We start from the raw sequence: 16,816 nt of genomic DNA on the forward strand, positions 1-16,816 counted from the left end.
AGAAACTACCCTGCTAGAAATTCTAGGTTTATTGTACTGCTTGCCTAAGCTACTGCCTGAATTACTTACTTCTGTATTCTTATAAGTAGGCATAACATCAATTGCTGAATGAACTTCACACTCGGTCTTTGCATGCCGTCTTAATACACACTAAATTTTTCACTCTCCACCTGAGTCTTGCAGCCAACAACATCATGGGAAAACTAACCGATCAGTTAAAATGAACCAGACTTTTTGACCAACAACAACCATTCACTTAATTCTGATGATGACTTCCGCTCAGGTTAAGACATTGGCCATTACTACTGTCAACAGTCCTTATCAGGACAACACTCACCCAGACAATAAGACCACACTATCATGCGTTTCCCACGGGTTACCCTCATTTACTGTGTATTTTTTTCTATGTATCCCCAAGTTTAACTACTTTCCTGCAGTCTGTAAATAGCCGATCAGTCTTCCTTTAGCAATTTGTGAATTTTAAACAATTCATGTCTATTTAGAAAATTTGTTTTATTCTTTATCTACAATGGCCCTGGAAAGCCCCATCAAGTGAAGAGTTAACAAAGTCATTACAAAAAGTTGTTTACTTTTCTCAGTGCACTGATTATTATAATTTTAATTACTAATAACCCTTCAATTCCCAGAAGTGATTAACAAGCAATTTTTTCCAATAATATCCTTACATTATCCAGCAAACAAGTAAATAAATGAAAAAAACTCAAACTTATCAGGTAGAAGACATTATCTTGATCTAACACCAAATTCTTGTCACTAATTTACAAGGAAGTGCGTAGTAGGTAGCAAGGAGAATTGACAACCAGATCTTGCAAGTTAAAAGGGTTTAATGATGCCCTTAAAATAAAAAACCTGCTACTTCTGATGAAAAAAGGAAAGCTAACCATGTTAGAACAAAACAAATCTTCCATTACATCCATTCTTAAGTTACAAACTATAATAATTAACCGTTATATTTAAAACTTTTACAGTGGAGCTTATTATCCAGTTACAGCTTGGCCAGAGCACTCTTAGAAGTTTGTTGCACGCAGGGATGCATCACTTGTATGTACACCATTGGTACCTTCAGGTTTTGGTGTGTATCTGTCAAACTGTTCCATGGGAATGTCCTCTTCTCGTGCAGTGTAATCCATTGACATCAGGTCATTGCGGGACAGGTGCTCAACAATACCAGCCCCATAGGCATCACCAATGACGTTCACAGCAGTGCGGGTACGATCCCTACAGCCATGAATGAGAATTGTGCAAAATTTAGCTCACACATTCAAGTATCAGCTCATAAGATACCATATGCCAAGGAAAAAGAAGATTGTCAAAATAAGTCAACAACCATGTTTATCAGGTCTATGCCTACTTGACAACCTTAGTGGAAGACATAACTTGACTCTGATGATGATGAGTTTTTGATCATGACTGATGAATTCCTCAACTCCGCTTATGACCACCACAAAGATTTTCAAAAAAGTCCATCACTACTGCGTAAGATATTCTTTAATTTTTTAATCCACAGATGTTTTGCACTCATTCAATTTGCACCCAAATTCAGTTGATTCTAACCCAGTTTGTGCCAGTTCACGCCTGACCTGCTGGTCAATTCATATCCATCCCAACATTCTGTGGTAAATCACAACCCAGTAGATCTCACATGTTACCCCTTGGTCCAAACCATTAACCCTTTAACTCTCAGATCAAATTTGTAATTCTCCTTACTGTCAACCATACAATTCTTATAACGTTAGTTCAGAGAATTTAGTATTGGATCAAAGAATTATTCCCAAATTGATATTTTTCTTTATTCTCTTCACTTATCTGGTTGATATTGTATTGATATTGTAAGGAGAAATTCTGTGTTGGTCACTCATGGGAGTTAAAGGGTTAACTGTAACAAAGCCAAGGAACTGAACCACTTACTTAAGGTCAAGCCATTTGTTACCTGACTAAATTCAATGTTTTCTAAGCAGTGTATTTTATTTTCATTTACATTGCGACCAGAAATTGATGATTTTACTCCTTGCAGCAAAAATTATCTTAAACCATTTACAAATGGAAGTCACTTTATAAATATATTTCTAAAAAAGGGAAAATTTAACTGAAACAATAGCTTACAAAAACCAGTCCACTGCTAAGATGAGACCAATGTCATCAGTGGGTAGATTGACAGCTTGGAGGACCAGCACCATGGTAACCAGTCCTGCTTGTGGTATTCCTGCGGCACCAATAGAAGCTGCAGTGGCTGTGAAACTACAGGAAGATGGACATAAATAACTTTTAGTAAAGCTACTGTGTACAGAGAGCACATGGTGACTTAAAGGTAAACATTTGGGACATTGAAGAGCAGATCAAGAGGTTCACCTTAAGTTTCGAACCCTGTCCATGTAAATTTTTAGTGCTCTGGGCAATTAACCCTTTTGCCCTTAAGAGTGACTAACATCTAATTTTGCTTTACAATATCCCCGCCCCCCTGAATCAAACATGAAGGTGAATGAAAATAAACAAATTGATCACCAACTAAAGGGGATGTAGATTGTTAACCCTTTACAACCTAATATCAGGAAAGGTATTCTCCATACTGTTTCTCATACATTCTCTTAGGCACTGACAAGGAGAATTTGTGTAACAATCTACAGCCTCTTTAGCTGCTTATAATTGTCTTTATTCTCATGACCTTACTGCATGATTCAGGGTGATATTGTAAGGAGAAATTAGATGCTTGTCACTCTTAGGGGTTAAAGGATTACACAAATTCTCCCAATCAGCACTTTAGGAAATGTATAGAGAACAGTATTTATCTTTAAAAATTTGGTGATAAATCAAACATTATTTCCCAGATGAATTTTTTAAATTTTTCTTGTCACTTTTCTAGGTGAAAATGCATAGCTGCTGTGAGGAGAATTTTTTTTTCTGTCATTCCTAGTTTTACCCCTTGCTTACCATGTTGTTATCAGCTGTCCAACATTCAGAGTGATGCCATTGGCCTGGGCAATAAACACAGCAGCAACAGCTTCATACAAAGCTGTACCATCCATATTTACTGTTGCACCAAGAGGTAGCACAAAACGACTGATGCGGGCATCAACTTTGTTATGCTCCTCAAGACAACGTATGGTGGTTGGCAGAGTTGCAGAGCTGGAAAGATAAAGAAAAAAAACATTTTAAAATTATCAACTTGCCATTGGTTTTCCAAACCAAACAACTTGCCATTGGTTTTCCAAACCAAACAACTTCCCTTTCTGAGCTTTTAAGTCAATTAATTCAAGACTAATAAAGGAAGTTACCAACTCAGAGTCACAAGTGAACATATGGCTAACTCGCTAAAAGAAAAGCGCAGAGCAGTAGAACTTTCAACTGGGCAGTTTTGATTAAAATATGAGGTGATGCAGCTATAACCACTAAATAAATTATTTACCTAACGTACATGCAATATCAGCCAAAGGGTGATCTAAGCTTTCTGTACCCTAGTGTTCTCTACTTCCCAGCCTTTAACATTAACTCACTTCTCCAGTATCCTTCATTATGAAATGCAGCAGATTAAGTGTTAAACTTAATGTTGGCATTTGGACATTTCTTTCTTACTTCCTGTCCACAATAATGCCCTTCACTTCCTGTCTCTTGCAACCCTCCACTCCCCTCTCTGGCTAATAAGCTGAATGATCTATACTCTCTACCTATTTGCTGGAAAATATACAGACATTGTGTGGAGAAGTTACATATTGATCACGTCTGGGAGTTGCAACACACTGTGATAAAAAAAGGAACATTTGGTTCTCTGTTTCCTACTCTTACACACCTTGAGGAGGTTCCAAATGCTGTGATTATGGCATCTCTCAAACCAAGAAAATATCTCAGAGGATTCTTATGCACTACTATCAGATACAGCACTGGAATAATGATTATTGCATGGATCAGTAAGCCTGCTATCACTGTTGCCATGTACATGCCGACCATATTTAATGACTCAAGGATGTCAGCCATTGCTGCCACTTTTGCTGCTATTAGGCTGCAGATACCAATTGGAGAAAACCTGCAAAAAAACTTTGACAATTAGTTTATCAACTTTTGAAACAGAGGTGAAGTTATATTGATTTTAATACCAGAAATATTATGACACAACTCAAATAAATTAACCCTTTACACCCAAACAGAAGGCATATTCTCCATACAGTTCTCAATGTGTTTCCTGAGGTATTGACAAGGAGAATTTGTTTAACAATCTAGAGTTTCTCTCACTGGTGATCATTTCCTATTTTCTGGTGACCTTTATGTGTGATTTTGGGGGTGATATTGTAAGGAGAAATTTGATGCTAGTGACTCTAGTTAAAAAGTTAAATCATTGTAATTCACATTGTATACCTTATAACTAAAATTTATTTTTAAAGACAGTACAGGAGAAGTGACCTTCTTTAATGGAAATATATCCCAAAAATCAATCCCTTGTCTTAATTTGAGTATGTGCTTATTCATTCAATATTTGGCATCCCTAATTATCAAATAATAGTAGGGTTTAAAACACCAATTAGCCCAGACAGGACAAACAGGTATTTAGTCAGTAATATTTCTAGTGCAGGAAAGAATCCTGGACTTTTTTTGAGAGGGGGGGGTACCCCACTAAGGAATGAGGTTACTGATGGGTGATGTAAATAAATTTTAAAAGCAAATAATGAAGAAGGCAGCTTATCACTAGGCAATAACATGATGTAAACTGCTCAAGAATATATAACCCTGAAATTATATGAGAAAGCTGCAGCTCATCTCAGGGGGGGGGGGGGGTGCGCTACCTGTACACCTTTCCTCCTCCTCGAGACTCATCCTTACATTGAATAACTTACTCCTGACATAAGGTATTTTAATTTTATGTGATATTTTTTAGATTCAATAGGATAATGGAAGGCCATGTAAAGGCATACACTTGGAGATCTAGGGCAAATGTCATTTTTTTTTTCAATAAATTCATTAATACACTCATTATTAAGTAAAAAAACATTTTATAGCCTGGCCTTATCACTTACCACATGACCAATGTCACCATCTTCATGATCACCTCATTCAGTGCCTCAAAGAAAGCCTTCAGGGGCATGCCGCGCTCACCGATTCTTCCCAAAACAATTCCAAACACAATGGAAAACACCACAAGTCCTAAGACATTGATTGATCCCTTTGGATCCACCATCAGCCCATTAGGAACAGTGTTGGAACCACTCTTGGTCATGACCTTCTGCATTGCCCTTGATCCATTTGGAAATGTCGTATTTTCCATTTTATACACTGGCTCACTCGTTGCATATTTGGTTTTTTTCTGACACAAACAAAAATGTCTTCAATGAGTATTGTTCAAAGATCTAATCACTAGTCAGAAAAGTAATTCTCCAAAGGTTGTTTGTTTTTAAAACTTTTGAAGGATTTAGGAAAAAGAAGCAATATGGTCAAAATTTTTTATTAATTAGAAAGATGCCCACCATTTTATGAATCCAAGTAGAAAAAATTATCCATGCAGATAAGCAGCAATTTAGGAAATGACAGGAAAGAAGCTTTAACGAGATTCATGCAAGTCATATGCCTCCCAAATACTAGGAAAAATAATCTTACCTAGTACATTTAATTGTGACCTAACCCTAAAAAAAGTACTTGGGATGGAGGAGAGGGGTGCTAATGGTGATGGATTATACAATCCGAGAACACTCTCTGTGGCTTAACAAAAGAGAAAGTGGAATATAATGGCTATTATTTGGCTCACATGCAAACATTGGTAACAAAATTAAATAACCATAAGTTCCAGAAAGAATAATGAAACTATTTTGGGTATGCATGAATAAAACAGACTTGATACACAGGACAGATCAACGGAAAACATTACAACCACTTAGCTATCATTTCATCGTTAATGAACCCTTTAACTCCCAAAGGTTATTAACAATTAATTTCCCCCTACAATAATTATGCACTATCCAGCAAACAGGAAATGAGAATACTAAAATGTATCAGGTAGAAGTTGTCATCTTGATCTACCATTGAATTCTCATAACTTATTTACAAGGAAATGTGTAGCAATTAGAAAGGAGAGTTAACAATCAGATCTTGGGAGTTAAAGGGTTAATTTATTCAATGTTTACTATACCTGCTGAAAGGTTGCTGCAACTATGTTACTTGGGAAACAGCTCCTGTAAAAGGAAATATGTAAGGAAATTTTAATGATAATTAATTTCAAAATTAATGAATACTTTTGATTGAATGATAACAATTAAATTCTTGTAACTGGAACTTTCTCTTTACTTCCACTCAAGTTTCTTTCAGACCTTAAATGTAACTCTGTAACAATTCTTTGATTTGGTGATTTTTACAAAATGAAGTTGTTAATCCTGGGCAGTTGATATATGCTGAATTGTATTCAAAGCAACTTCCTGCTAAAGAAAAACCTTAAATTTTCCTGTGAAAAATCTCTCAAATTAACATGATATTTCCTGCGAAAAAATCTGGAGAGACATTTTCAGCAAAGACATGATTCAAATTAGGCAGAAATTCAAGAAAATTAAGAAAATTGAACAAAATGAATAGTTATTTCCTCCAAAGAATAATTCAGCTCAACAAGAAATTTCCTGCAAAAACCTGATATTTTGAACGAAAATTGATTCAAATTCGCGTAAAATATCCAGTTCAAAAACCTGATAATATAAGTGAAAGACGAGTATGGTTAACAGGTAATTTGCTACCAAAAATCAGGTACTTCCTACGAAAAATGTTGCAAATTTCAATTAAATTTCCTGCAGGAAGAGTTCCCACTCATTAGATTTATTCACAGGTTAATCCTGACATATTCGCTTCGAATAATCCCTTTCATATTTTAAGATAAAATATGAATAATCTGATATCAGTGTATTTCTTGGAGATCGAAGAATTCTCCAGAAAATGTGCCATTTTGTTTGTTTCAAGTGCTCTTCCCAATAGCTGTAATGTCAACAAACCCACGCCATATGAATAATTTGTTGTGAAAACTGTGCTAAGAAACTATATAGAGATAAAAAAGTCTCGCAAAAAAAACTTAAAGATTCACAATTTCAAAAAATGTTAACTGTTCGCGAGATATAAAGAGAAAGCCACTAAAAAGTGTGGGTCATTTCAAATTCAATTTAAGTTCGTGACTTTGAACGCCGCTGAAACTTATTTGTTTCTATTTTCAGACGTTTCTGCTCGGAAACTTGTGCTTCCTACCGATATTCAGTGTCCTCATACGACTGACACCAAAGGTTTTCTCTTGCCAAATTCAGATCCAGTTAGGATCGCAAGGATTATATTTGATCGATTAAATCGTGATAAAATTGCGACTTAATGAATAACAAAAGCTCTTTCGCAACAAGAAAAGTAAACAACTCCTTTATGGACATAAAACAGCAATATCGGTTTCTCCGGAAATTTCAAACTTCTTTCCTTTGCGATAAGACTGTAGCAATAAGTTTATAATGTAAAGATAAGGATCTTTTTCATATCACTTTAGTGGTATCAGTGTCACGTAAGAGTCAGAATACTCGTTTTAACAAACATAAACCTTCATAAACAAGTCGAAACGACATTTCGCACCCTGACGTGACCCTAAGGGCAAAAGAAATAACTAAAGCCATTAATTTAAATGGATAGTTTAATGTGGAAAATTCTAATAAAAATTATTAACTGCGTATTGTGATAAATTACCTGATCAGATCCAAAAATGCATCCAAGGTTCTCACAGGTTGTACTTCTTTCTTCCCAGTTATTTCCTCGTCAGTTTCCCCAGGCCTGATGGCCACTACCAACACTATTCCAAGAATGACTGCCAAGATGGTCGTCGATAAATAATAAACAAGAGCTCGTCTTCCAACACGGCCGGTAGCTTTCGCGTCAAGAGATGCCAACGCACAAATCAAGCTAGCCACAATTAAAGGAAGAATCAGCATCTTCAGCATACTCATGAAAAGCTCGCCAGCGAATCCGATCAACATCAAAACCGTTTTCTTGTCTTCGACATCTTCGATGTTATTGACTGGTTCGTTGACGAGAACTCCGATGACAAAACCGATCACGACACCAATGATTATAAGAACAAGCAACAAGTCTTTGCTAACTCGCCGCATACATCCTGAACAACAACCACAGCACTTGCTCCCTCCTGTTGAAAAAACACCTCGGCCGTTTCCTTTCGCCATATCTGCGCCGTACGAAATAACTTTGACTGGTTTCACTACTGTTTGGTCGTGAGCTACTGGCTGTTTTAATCCTCTAGTGTAAAAAATACACCCCAAAACTTTTTAAATAAATGCAAATGCACCCACAATGCACACAATTTCAACAACCTCGGAGGCTTTTCGTTGGGCGAAAACAAACGGAAGCTATTCAGTGATCCGTCACGTGTCTTCATTCAAAGGGAAATCATAAGGTTCGATACGTTGCAACCAAAGGTACAGTGATATGTGAAGTAACATTCAAAAGCACGAAATTAAAAATATGAAAGAATTTAGCAAAGGAGGAAAACAAACTGAAGCACGTGCAGAAGTTGTTTCAGTTTCCGCGCTCTCTGAAACCAGAGGCCGCCGTTTGGACCCCACCCCCATCCCCAGAGAATATTTCACTCTACCCAAGTCATTACACATTGGTACAACACATCCTAAACAAAAGTTTTTTGAAGAGAGATGCCAGCCCAGCATTCCTCTCACGTGTTTGCCCTTCAGAAGGAAATTTCTTGGTTCTATGAGTTTGAAGAACAAATCTGCAATCATCGTGAAATAATTTGAAAGGATTAACATCGGGATCTTATCCAACGAGCTTCAGCAACAAGAGTTATTTCCTGGGGCCTTCCCCACCCCCTCCCGCTGAGTTCCATCAACAGGGCATTTTAATTTAATGTTACCCAAATTGATACCGAGAAATGTTTGAAGAGAGGTTGAAGAAGACTGTAACTTATGCCTGGATCTCGAATTCAAATTCCCCGATAATACACTCTTATCAGGGCGTAGCCTAAAAGGAGGAAGAGCGTATTTAGAGCAGAAAAAGATAAGACACAAAAGAAAGCACTCAAAGGCATAAAAATGACCCTGGTTTATCTTTTGTTTTCTTTTCGTCTCTTCATTCAAAAGGCTGTTTTTCGCCGTATCGCTCTGCATGAGAAATTATTTAGATCTACACTAGAGAATTGGACATTGCAGTAATCAAGAAAATTTTTGGCAAAATTTCCGTCAGGAATTCAACTAAATAAACGTAACGCATTCTTGAGATTCACATAACACAAAATAAAGTTTCCTTTTTTCTTTTGCCCAACTAAAGCATGAACATCTGACAAAATTACCGGAGGCGTTTTAAGCTCATGTCTCGAGAAAGCCAAAAAAAAAAAGTCCATCTGTTCAATTGTGAAAATACCACGCTTTGCATGTGTGAGCTCCAGCAACGTGAAACTCCAGCCGGAAGGTCATCTACATAACACACTATCTTAGTATTTTTGTGGGCGCTCTCAAATGTTTCCGACGAGCGTCTGTGCAATTTTTACAAGGGAAGTGCCCATCGGAAAAGTAAGAGGGGATGACAACATAGTGCTCATACTTCGCCTGTCAAATTACTTTTGTTTTTAAATAACCTACAAGTTTCCTGTAGTAAAACAAAAGGAGGAAAAAAAGGAGCGTGAACTTGGCGGGAAACGCGCGAGCTAGGCGAGAGTCACACGAGGGCACCTACTACTCAGGATCATTTCGAAGTAGTTCTCCACGCTCTGATGTCTTGTTTTGCCGGTCATATTTTACCAAATTGTTAGCTATCATATTTCTTTTGACAATCACTGCTACACAGATTCCTTTATCTTAAAAACCTAAGTCAACGTGAAAAAACCGTTGCTGTCAAAAATATTTCAATGATTATCAAAGAGTTAGGAAGTTAGAAAAGAAACAATTTTCACCAAGGAGGAACTGAAGCATAAAGTTGAAATGTAAACGTTTTGGTTCATTCGAAGACCCTCCCCTTGTGAGTCCTGTTTTTGTAAAGAAAGACGAGACAAAATGGGCCCTTGTTATTTCGTGTGCAAGTAATTAATTCTACTCTACTATTCAGCCGAATTTTTTTTTCACTTTCTATTTTGCCACTCCTTTTAAAAGCAGTGATACATCCATCTTCACACGATCTTATCTTCAAGTTATGCCGATTTTCTAGAGGCCATAAGTCAGAAAGCGACGTTAAAGATGACGAAAGACATTCTGTGAGTGCATAAAAAGGTTTAGATTTGGAATGTGTGGAAATGCTGGGCCTGAAAAGATATTTCCCTCTAGAGAGGAAATATTTACGTGGTCATTGCTTTTAATCATGTGGTGGCTCCTAAAGGAGCCGTTTGTGTTTTGTAGTGGTGCAGTCCGCCTAAGCTCGTTCTCCGCGGATTCGGCGGGCCAACTGAATGTCCTTGGGCATGATGGTGACACGCTTGGCGTGGATGGCGCACAAGTTGGTGTCTTCAAACAGACCAACAAGGTAAGCCTCGCTAGCTTCTTGAAGAGCCATTACCGCGGAGCTCTGAAAACGCAGATCTGTCTTAAAATCTTGAGCGATCTCTCGCACAAGACGCTGGAAGGGCAGCTTGCGGATCAACAGCTCGGTGGATTTCTGATAACGACGGATCTCACGAAGAGCGACTGTACCAGGCCTGTAACGATGAGGTTTCTTGACTCCACCAGTGGCAGGAGCGCTCTTACGAGCTGCCTTTGTGGCGAGCTGTTTGCGTGGAGCTTTTCCACCGGTTGATTTTCGTGCAGTTTGCTTCGTACGTGCCATCCTGTTCAACGACTCTGAATAACTGATGATAGGAAGTTATGTATAGAAATTGATTTATACCTGGCGGGCTTACTTGTGATTGGCTCAAAATGAAGAGATTTGATTGGTTAGGTACGAAAGCTGTGAATAATTTATGGATCTGCTATGTTATTTGGATCCGAAGTAACATGGAAGGTCGTTTAGGCATAAGCCAAATAATATCCTCATTTTAAATTTAATATATAGTATAGCTAGAGAGCAAAAACAATTCGCAGCGAATGTTTCAAGAAACTTTGGATCAGGAAGTGAGTTGCTTTCCATCGAAAACATACGCGCGCGGGAATACCGTGTGATTTATGCTAAGACATGTTAATAAGACAGTAAAATTATGCTCAGACATTTGACTCAACCAATAGCAACCCTTATTCCCATTCTGTTTTCTGAGAGGTCTCATCTTTCTGTATAAAAGCTAATAACGTTCGTTCAATTGCCATAACTCAAACACACGGCTGATAATCAACATGTCTGGTCGCGGTAAAGGAGGTAAAGGTCTCGGAAAAGGAGGCGCCAAGCGTCACCGAAAAATCCTTCGTGATAACATCCAAGGTATCACCAAGCCAGCCATCCGTCGTCTGGCTCGCCGTGGCGGTGTCAAGCGAATCTCCGGCTTGATCTACGAGGAGACCCGTGGTGTTCTCAAAGTCTTTCTTGAGAACGTGATCCGTGATGCTGTGACATACACCGAGCACGCCAAGAGAAAGACTGTGACAGCCATGGATGTGGTGTACGCTCTGAAGAGACAAGGCCGCACTCTGTACGGATTTGGCGGTTAGATAGACCATCCTGCCACAATACAAACGGCTCCTTTAGGAGCCACCAAATACAAAGAAAGTCATGATCATATTTGTTGCGATCGCTTATATCTCGCTCATACAGATAATTTGCTTTAGAAAATGACTGCACCATCCGCTCGCGTCACGATTTGGGCTAGTATCTCGGAAAAGGAACCTTGCGCGCAAACGAGGAACAAATAAAATCTCGTTGGCACTACTGGCCAGCTTTCTCTTTTCCCTCTACCTTCCCTTCCTCTAACCTTGTTTCTACAGTTGTATATTTATACGACCATTATGTTTTTCCATAAAGCTATTCCTAATCCAGCTGCATACTTCGCTTGTTGCTTGTTAGTAACCTGCATCACATTCCTCCCTTTCCGAGTGTTCTTTTATGAAATTGAGCATAAAATCAAAATCAAACCAGCTCACTTTCAAACTGGAATTAAACGCAATTTCTTATAACCGCAAGTAACGTCGGCATAAAAGATTCAACGATAAACGATTTTTGGCGCGCAACTCACATTTGCGTCAGGCAAGGTTAAAGTTCCGACGGCGTTATTTCTAAGATTTTAGTGCGTGTAAACACTGAATAGATTTGACGGTTAGAAAGACCGCCCTAACACAATACAAACGGCTCTTTTAGGAGCCACCAATTATAAGAAAAGTCATGACCAATAAATTTGTTTCCCTTTCTGTGTGGATTAAAATCTATATCCTTCGCTCATTCTGTTAAAAAAATCGCGCGTCACTGTAAAGTATTGAAGCGCGAAGAACAGCACATCGCATGCAAAGGAAAAATGAATTAAGTCGCCCAAACATTCTATCAGATGGCAGCCCTGACTCGCTTTCACTGTTCACTCTCAAGCCTTGTTTTGCCATTGTAATATTTAAAATAACCATGGTTTTCTTCCAAGCTACACATCATCAAGCTGTATTTTCTAGGCACGCCTGTTAACACATTTCATCTCCTGTCTGATTTTTTTTTCGCGGGTTGCATGAGATACATTGACAGTACAACGAAATTCACACCGGCTTACCCGCAAACCAGCCCTGCTTTCAAAATGGATTTGGGCGCAATTTGTTATAGCCACCATTGATATCGACATAAAAGATTCAACAACAAAAGATTTTGGCACGAGATTTACAAAACTTTGCGTCGAATAACATATCGAAAGTCGTTAATTTCTTCGATTTTTGTGCGCGAAAACTGTATGAAGTGTATTTGGTCGTTGGGCGACATTGGTATCACATTTGAAAACATTTGGATTTTCATTTTATGACATAAATTTGGAAACTGGGAAGAGGGGTTATGAGATGAATTTGATAGTCGTATCGTGTCCAGCTAGTCAAGACTTTTGTATTATGTGGTGGCTCCTACAGGAGCCGTTTTTATGAGTTAAGGCTGATTTATGCCTTGGGTTTCTTCTCGGTCTTCTTGGGCAGAAGTACGGCCTGGATGTTGGGAAGAACACCTCCCTGTGCGATGGTGACACCGGCAAGAAGTTTGTTCAACTCCTCGTCGTTACGGACAGCCAGTTGAAGGTGACGGGGAATAATTCTTGTCTTCTTGTTGTCACGGGCAGCATTGCCCGCCAACTCAAGAATCTCAGCGCTCAAGTATTCGAGCACAGCAGCCAAGTACACTGGAGCACCGGCGCCGACTCGCTCAGCGTAATTGCCTTTGCGGAGAAGACGGTGGATTCGACCAACTGGGAATTGAAGCCCTGCTCGGGATGAGCGGCTCTTGGACTTGGTGCCCTTAGCTTTTCCTTTACCGCGACCAGACATGTTTGTCGTGAATTGCTTAACTGTTAACAATGAGAATGAATAGATAACTTGTACCAAGTCTGTTATTTATAGTTCGTTCATTATGCAGGAAGGATAGAAAAGCACCAATCAACTTTAAGTTTCGCGTGATTTAATATCCTTGTAAAGAGTAACATAATAATAATAATAACATACAAATTGACCCCCGGGGTTAGCATATCGTAACAGGCCAATCATTGATCGAGAATTTCGATCCGTATGCTAATAGATCCTCTCACGATTCTGATATAAATACAAGACGCGTTGCTCTGTACATCTATTCATCTTTGTGATATAATAAGATGCCAGCTAAAGTTGCAGGAAAGAAAGGCGAGAAGAAAGCCGGAAAGGCTAAAGCCATTGCTGATGGAAAGAAGAAGAGGAGAGGAAAGAGAAGGGAAAGCTATGCTATCTACATCTACAAGGTGTTGAAGCAAGTTCACCCCGACACTGGTATCTCCAGCAAAGCCATGGGCATCATGAACTCGTTCGTTAACGACATCTTCGAGCGCATCGCCACCGAAGCTTCCCGCCTTGCTCACTACAACAAAAAGTCGACCATCAGCTCTCGCGAGATCCAGACCGCTATCAGGCTGCTTCTGCCCGGTGAACTGGCAAAACACGCCGTCAGTGAAGGAACCAAGGCTGTGACCAAATACACCAGCAGCAAGTAAACTCACTTTGTGGGTTTCCCGCCAAAACAAACGGCTCCTTTAGGAGCCACTAAATGTTATAAAAGTCCATGACCAATACAACTCCGTTAAGTACTCCTGAAATCGCTTTATCATCTGTTTCAATAAAATCCTGGTGCTGTTTTTCGTGGCTTTCCTATGGCCTTAGCGTATGTCGTGTGTATAGCGTATGTATACCGCGCGAACTGTTTCCTTGGCGAGGCGAAACAAAATGTAACTAATTAATGAGCAAAGCAATATTAGTCATAGATAAAACGGGTAGGAAGCGAAGAATATTTTTCATGATTTCTTTTAAAATGTCACGCAAGAATTAAAATTTGAAGAACCAGAGTTCTTTTTTTTAATTATCACCTCTCGGTCACCTTGAGCGTGACCGATCTACAATAGATCTCTGGAGTTCGAAGCTTTTCTCAGCAGCCAAAGTGCTCGACGCTAAAAGATCAACAACTAGCCTGCGAAGCCAATGGTCTTGTGTGCGCTTAAAGCGTTTGTCATTAGTCTCAAGTCTTCTGCGGCTTCGCCGCTTGTTTTTATGTTTCAAAGCGGAGCACAAATGCCGCAAGCTACGTGTGATACTCGACAAAATTGGAGTCAAGAAAACAGAAAACTTTGAAAGCTACACGCTGAGACAGTTAACTTTGCTTAGCCTAGAGATATTCTCCAGCGACTGAGAGTTGCTCAAAGCGATAAAAGGGGGCAGTTTACTGCGATAAAGTCCTTGCCTTGTTTCTCTTTATGTTAAGCTAGGCGAAGGAACGCGATGTGAGACGAGGGTAACATTGCCATGTAACTGGTGTATCTGTCATGGACTGTCTGTCTGAAAATTGTCACAAATACGCAAGGAAAAGTTCACGCGCCCATTCCCAAATTCATTCGAAACATTGCTACGCACCCTATGTATCCCCATAGCAGCGCTTTCCTCATAAAAGCCAATTTAACTAACAAGAAAGCGACCTTTAGTGGGAAAACCTTAGTGAGGGCCATTACCAAATTTATTGGAAAGTTAAACTCGATTATCGAAACAGTGTTTTACTCAGTTGGTCATAACTTTTTGTTGAATGTGGTGGCTCCTAAAGGAGCCGTTTGATTAAACGAGGAGTTGTTATCCTCCCTATTTCTTGGCAGCCTTCTTCGGAGATTTCGAACTCTTCGCAGCTTTCTTGGCGGGCTTTTTAACCGCAGGCTTCTTCGCTGCTGGTTTTTTGGCCGCAGGTTTCTTTGCAGCTGGTTTTTTAGCTGCGGGTTTCTTCGCTGCTGGCTTTTTGGCGGCGGGTTTCTTCGCTGTCTTCTTCGCCGCTGGTTTCTTTGCTGCCTTTTTGGCGGCGGGCTTCTTTGGTTTGGCAGCAGGCTTCTTCTTTGCAACTGGCTTCTTCTTTGCAGCTGGTTTCTTCTTCGGCTTCTTCTCCTTCTTTTCCTCCTTGGCCACCTTGAAGGAACCAGAAGCACCAACTCCCTTAGTGTGGACAAGCTTGCCACTGGTAACACCCCTCTTCAAAGCCATCTTCAAGTGCGAGCCGACCTCACCAACCTTGTAGTTGGCTTTGATGTACTTCTCGATGGCTTGGCGGGAAGAACCGTTTCGCTCTTTCAACGCTAAGATAGCAGCTTTGATCATGTCAGAATAAGGTGGATGCTCGGCTGGCTTTTTGGGCGCAGCTGGCTTCTTTTTAACGGGGGGTTTTTCTTCGGACATGTTGTGTGCTGTAGATCCCTCGCAACAGAGACTAGTAATGATTACTTGGAGCGCGCAAGGTGATGTTATTCTTCGTAAACGAACCGCCGAGGAAACAGGGTTGTTACAATATGGCGTCGTTCAAACTGTGCTAGTTTGCTTTACATTTCGGTCGATAACAAGCTAATACAATAACTTCAAATCTTTTCTTATTTAAAGGAATTTAGCTACGTTATATGGAAAATATTATATGTGAAATATACTTTGATTTACTCAAAGTTAGAATGACATTTTACGGTCAAAAGTCTACAAAGCGGTGTGATTCCAAAAAGAACTTTGGATAAATGACGAAAGAAGCTCTCTTTAAATCGCTTTTCATTATAAAATTAGACATATCAGGAAAGAGGAGGTCCTGGAGTTTGCATGTGTATGAAAAAATGAGTATTTTGATGCACATTCAAAGGCAGAGCGGACTTTAAATTTGAACAAGAAGAACAAAACTAAAATATCCGCCATTTTATACGTGACCTGTATGCTAAATTTCTTGAATGAACAAAATGACCCGAAAATATGGCTAAATAGCAATCGTTTGAAAGTTAATGTTGATGGAACAAGGTTATCTGCTTAGTGTGGCAGATTTGCCTCGCTTTCTTACACGCTAGTTCTGCATGAATCAGTTGCGCGCTCTCGACTCCCGAGCAGACTTTAAACCAAGAGCGGAGTGGAGTTAGAGAGCTTTATTCTCAGAATTAAAGTTTATTGACAAAGTAGAAATTGCACACCAGATGACAATGTGATATGCTTGCTAAATGCTGCAATAGGTCTCCTATACGTTGTGCTGTGAAGTTCAGAACTACGCGAAATAGCATACTGTTTGCTAGTATCTAGTATATTCTATTGTCGATCGATAGAGAGTCACTTTTACGATCTTCTTTGGCGCTAGGTAGTGGCTCTGGGCTTCCGGACAAACCAAGCACCCCAGAAGGGAAACTTCAAGTTTACAAACATCATATAGTTACGGTCAGAAAGACGGAGTCCTAAGTTAG

General features: G+C 39.4%; 6 protein-coding genes across 6 annotated transcripts; 2 read left to right on the forward strand and 4 right to left on the reverse strand.

Annotated features, from left to right (window-relative positions):
• Positions 1-568: 568 nt before the first annotated feature.
• LOC131795861 (excitatory amino acid transporter 3-like) lies at positions 569-8,520 on the reverse strand. The gene is made up of 7 exons (XM_059113460.2): positions 7,699-8,520; positions 6,131-6,173; positions 5,025-5,311; positions 3,806-4,039; positions 2,950-3,144; positions 2,125-2,259; positions 569-1,239 (listed from the first exon to the last, which is right to left on the reverse strand). Exons 1-7 carry the CDS (start codon positions 8,187-8,189, stop codon positions 1,029-1,031), a joined length of 1,596 nt encoding a protein of 531 aa, XP_058969443.2. The 5' UTR covers positions 8,190-8,520; the 3' UTR covers positions 569-1,028.
• Positions 8,521-9,869: 1,349 nt separating this feature from the next.
• LOC136277226 (histone H3) lies at positions 9,870-10,788 on the reverse strand. Its single transcript, XM_066158948.1, has one exon. It carries the CDS (start codon positions 10,786-10,788, stop codon positions 10,378-10,380), a length of 411 nt encoding a protein of 136 aa, XP_066015045.1. The 3' UTR covers positions 9,870-10,377.
• A 489-nt stretch (positions 10,789-11,277) lies between these two features.
• Positions 11,278-11,786, forward strand: LOC131795864 (histone H4). The gene has a single exon (XM_059113463.2). The coding sequence runs from the start codon at positions 11,289-11,291 to the stop codon at positions 11,598-11,600; it is 312 nt and encodes a 103-aa protein (XP_058969446.1). The 5' UTR covers positions 11,278-11,288; the 3' UTR covers positions 11,601-11,786.
• A 1,151-nt stretch (positions 11,787-12,937) lies between these two features.
• Positions 12,938-13,399, reverse strand: LOC131788092 (histone H2A-like). The gene has a single exon (XM_066158949.1). It carries the CDS (start codon positions 13,386-13,388, stop codon positions 13,008-13,010), a length of 381 nt encoding a protein of 126 aa, XP_066015046.1. The 5' UTR covers positions 13,389-13,399; the 3' UTR covers positions 12,938-13,007.
• Positions 13,400-13,668: 269 nt separating this feature from the next.
• On the forward strand, positions 13,669-14,239 carry LOC131795863 (histone H2B, gonadal-like). Its single transcript, XM_059113462.2, has one exon. It carries the CDS (start codon positions 13,709-13,711, stop codon positions 14,078-14,080), a length of 372 nt encoding a protein of 123 aa, XP_058969445.1. The 5' UTR covers positions 13,669-13,708; the 3' UTR covers positions 14,081-14,239.
• Positions 14,240-14,407: 168 nt separating this feature from the next.
• LOC131795862 (histone H1-delta-like) lies at positions 14,408-15,810 on the reverse strand. The gene has a single exon (XM_059113461.2). The coding sequence runs from the start codon at positions 15,789-15,791 to the stop codon at positions 15,210-15,212; it is 582 nt and encodes a 193-aa protein (XP_058969444.1). The 5' UTR covers positions 15,792-15,810; the 3' UTR covers positions 14,408-15,209.
• Positions 15,811-16,816: the final 1,006 nt, after the last annotated feature.

Source organism: Pocillopora verrucosa, chromosome 12, assembly GCF_036669915.1.
Source record: "Pocillopora verrucosa isolate sample1 chromosome 12, ASM3666991v2, whole genome shotgun sequence".
NCBI lineage: Eukaryota > Metazoa > Cnidaria > Anthozoa > Scleractinia > Pocilloporidae > Pocillopora > Pocillopora verrucosa.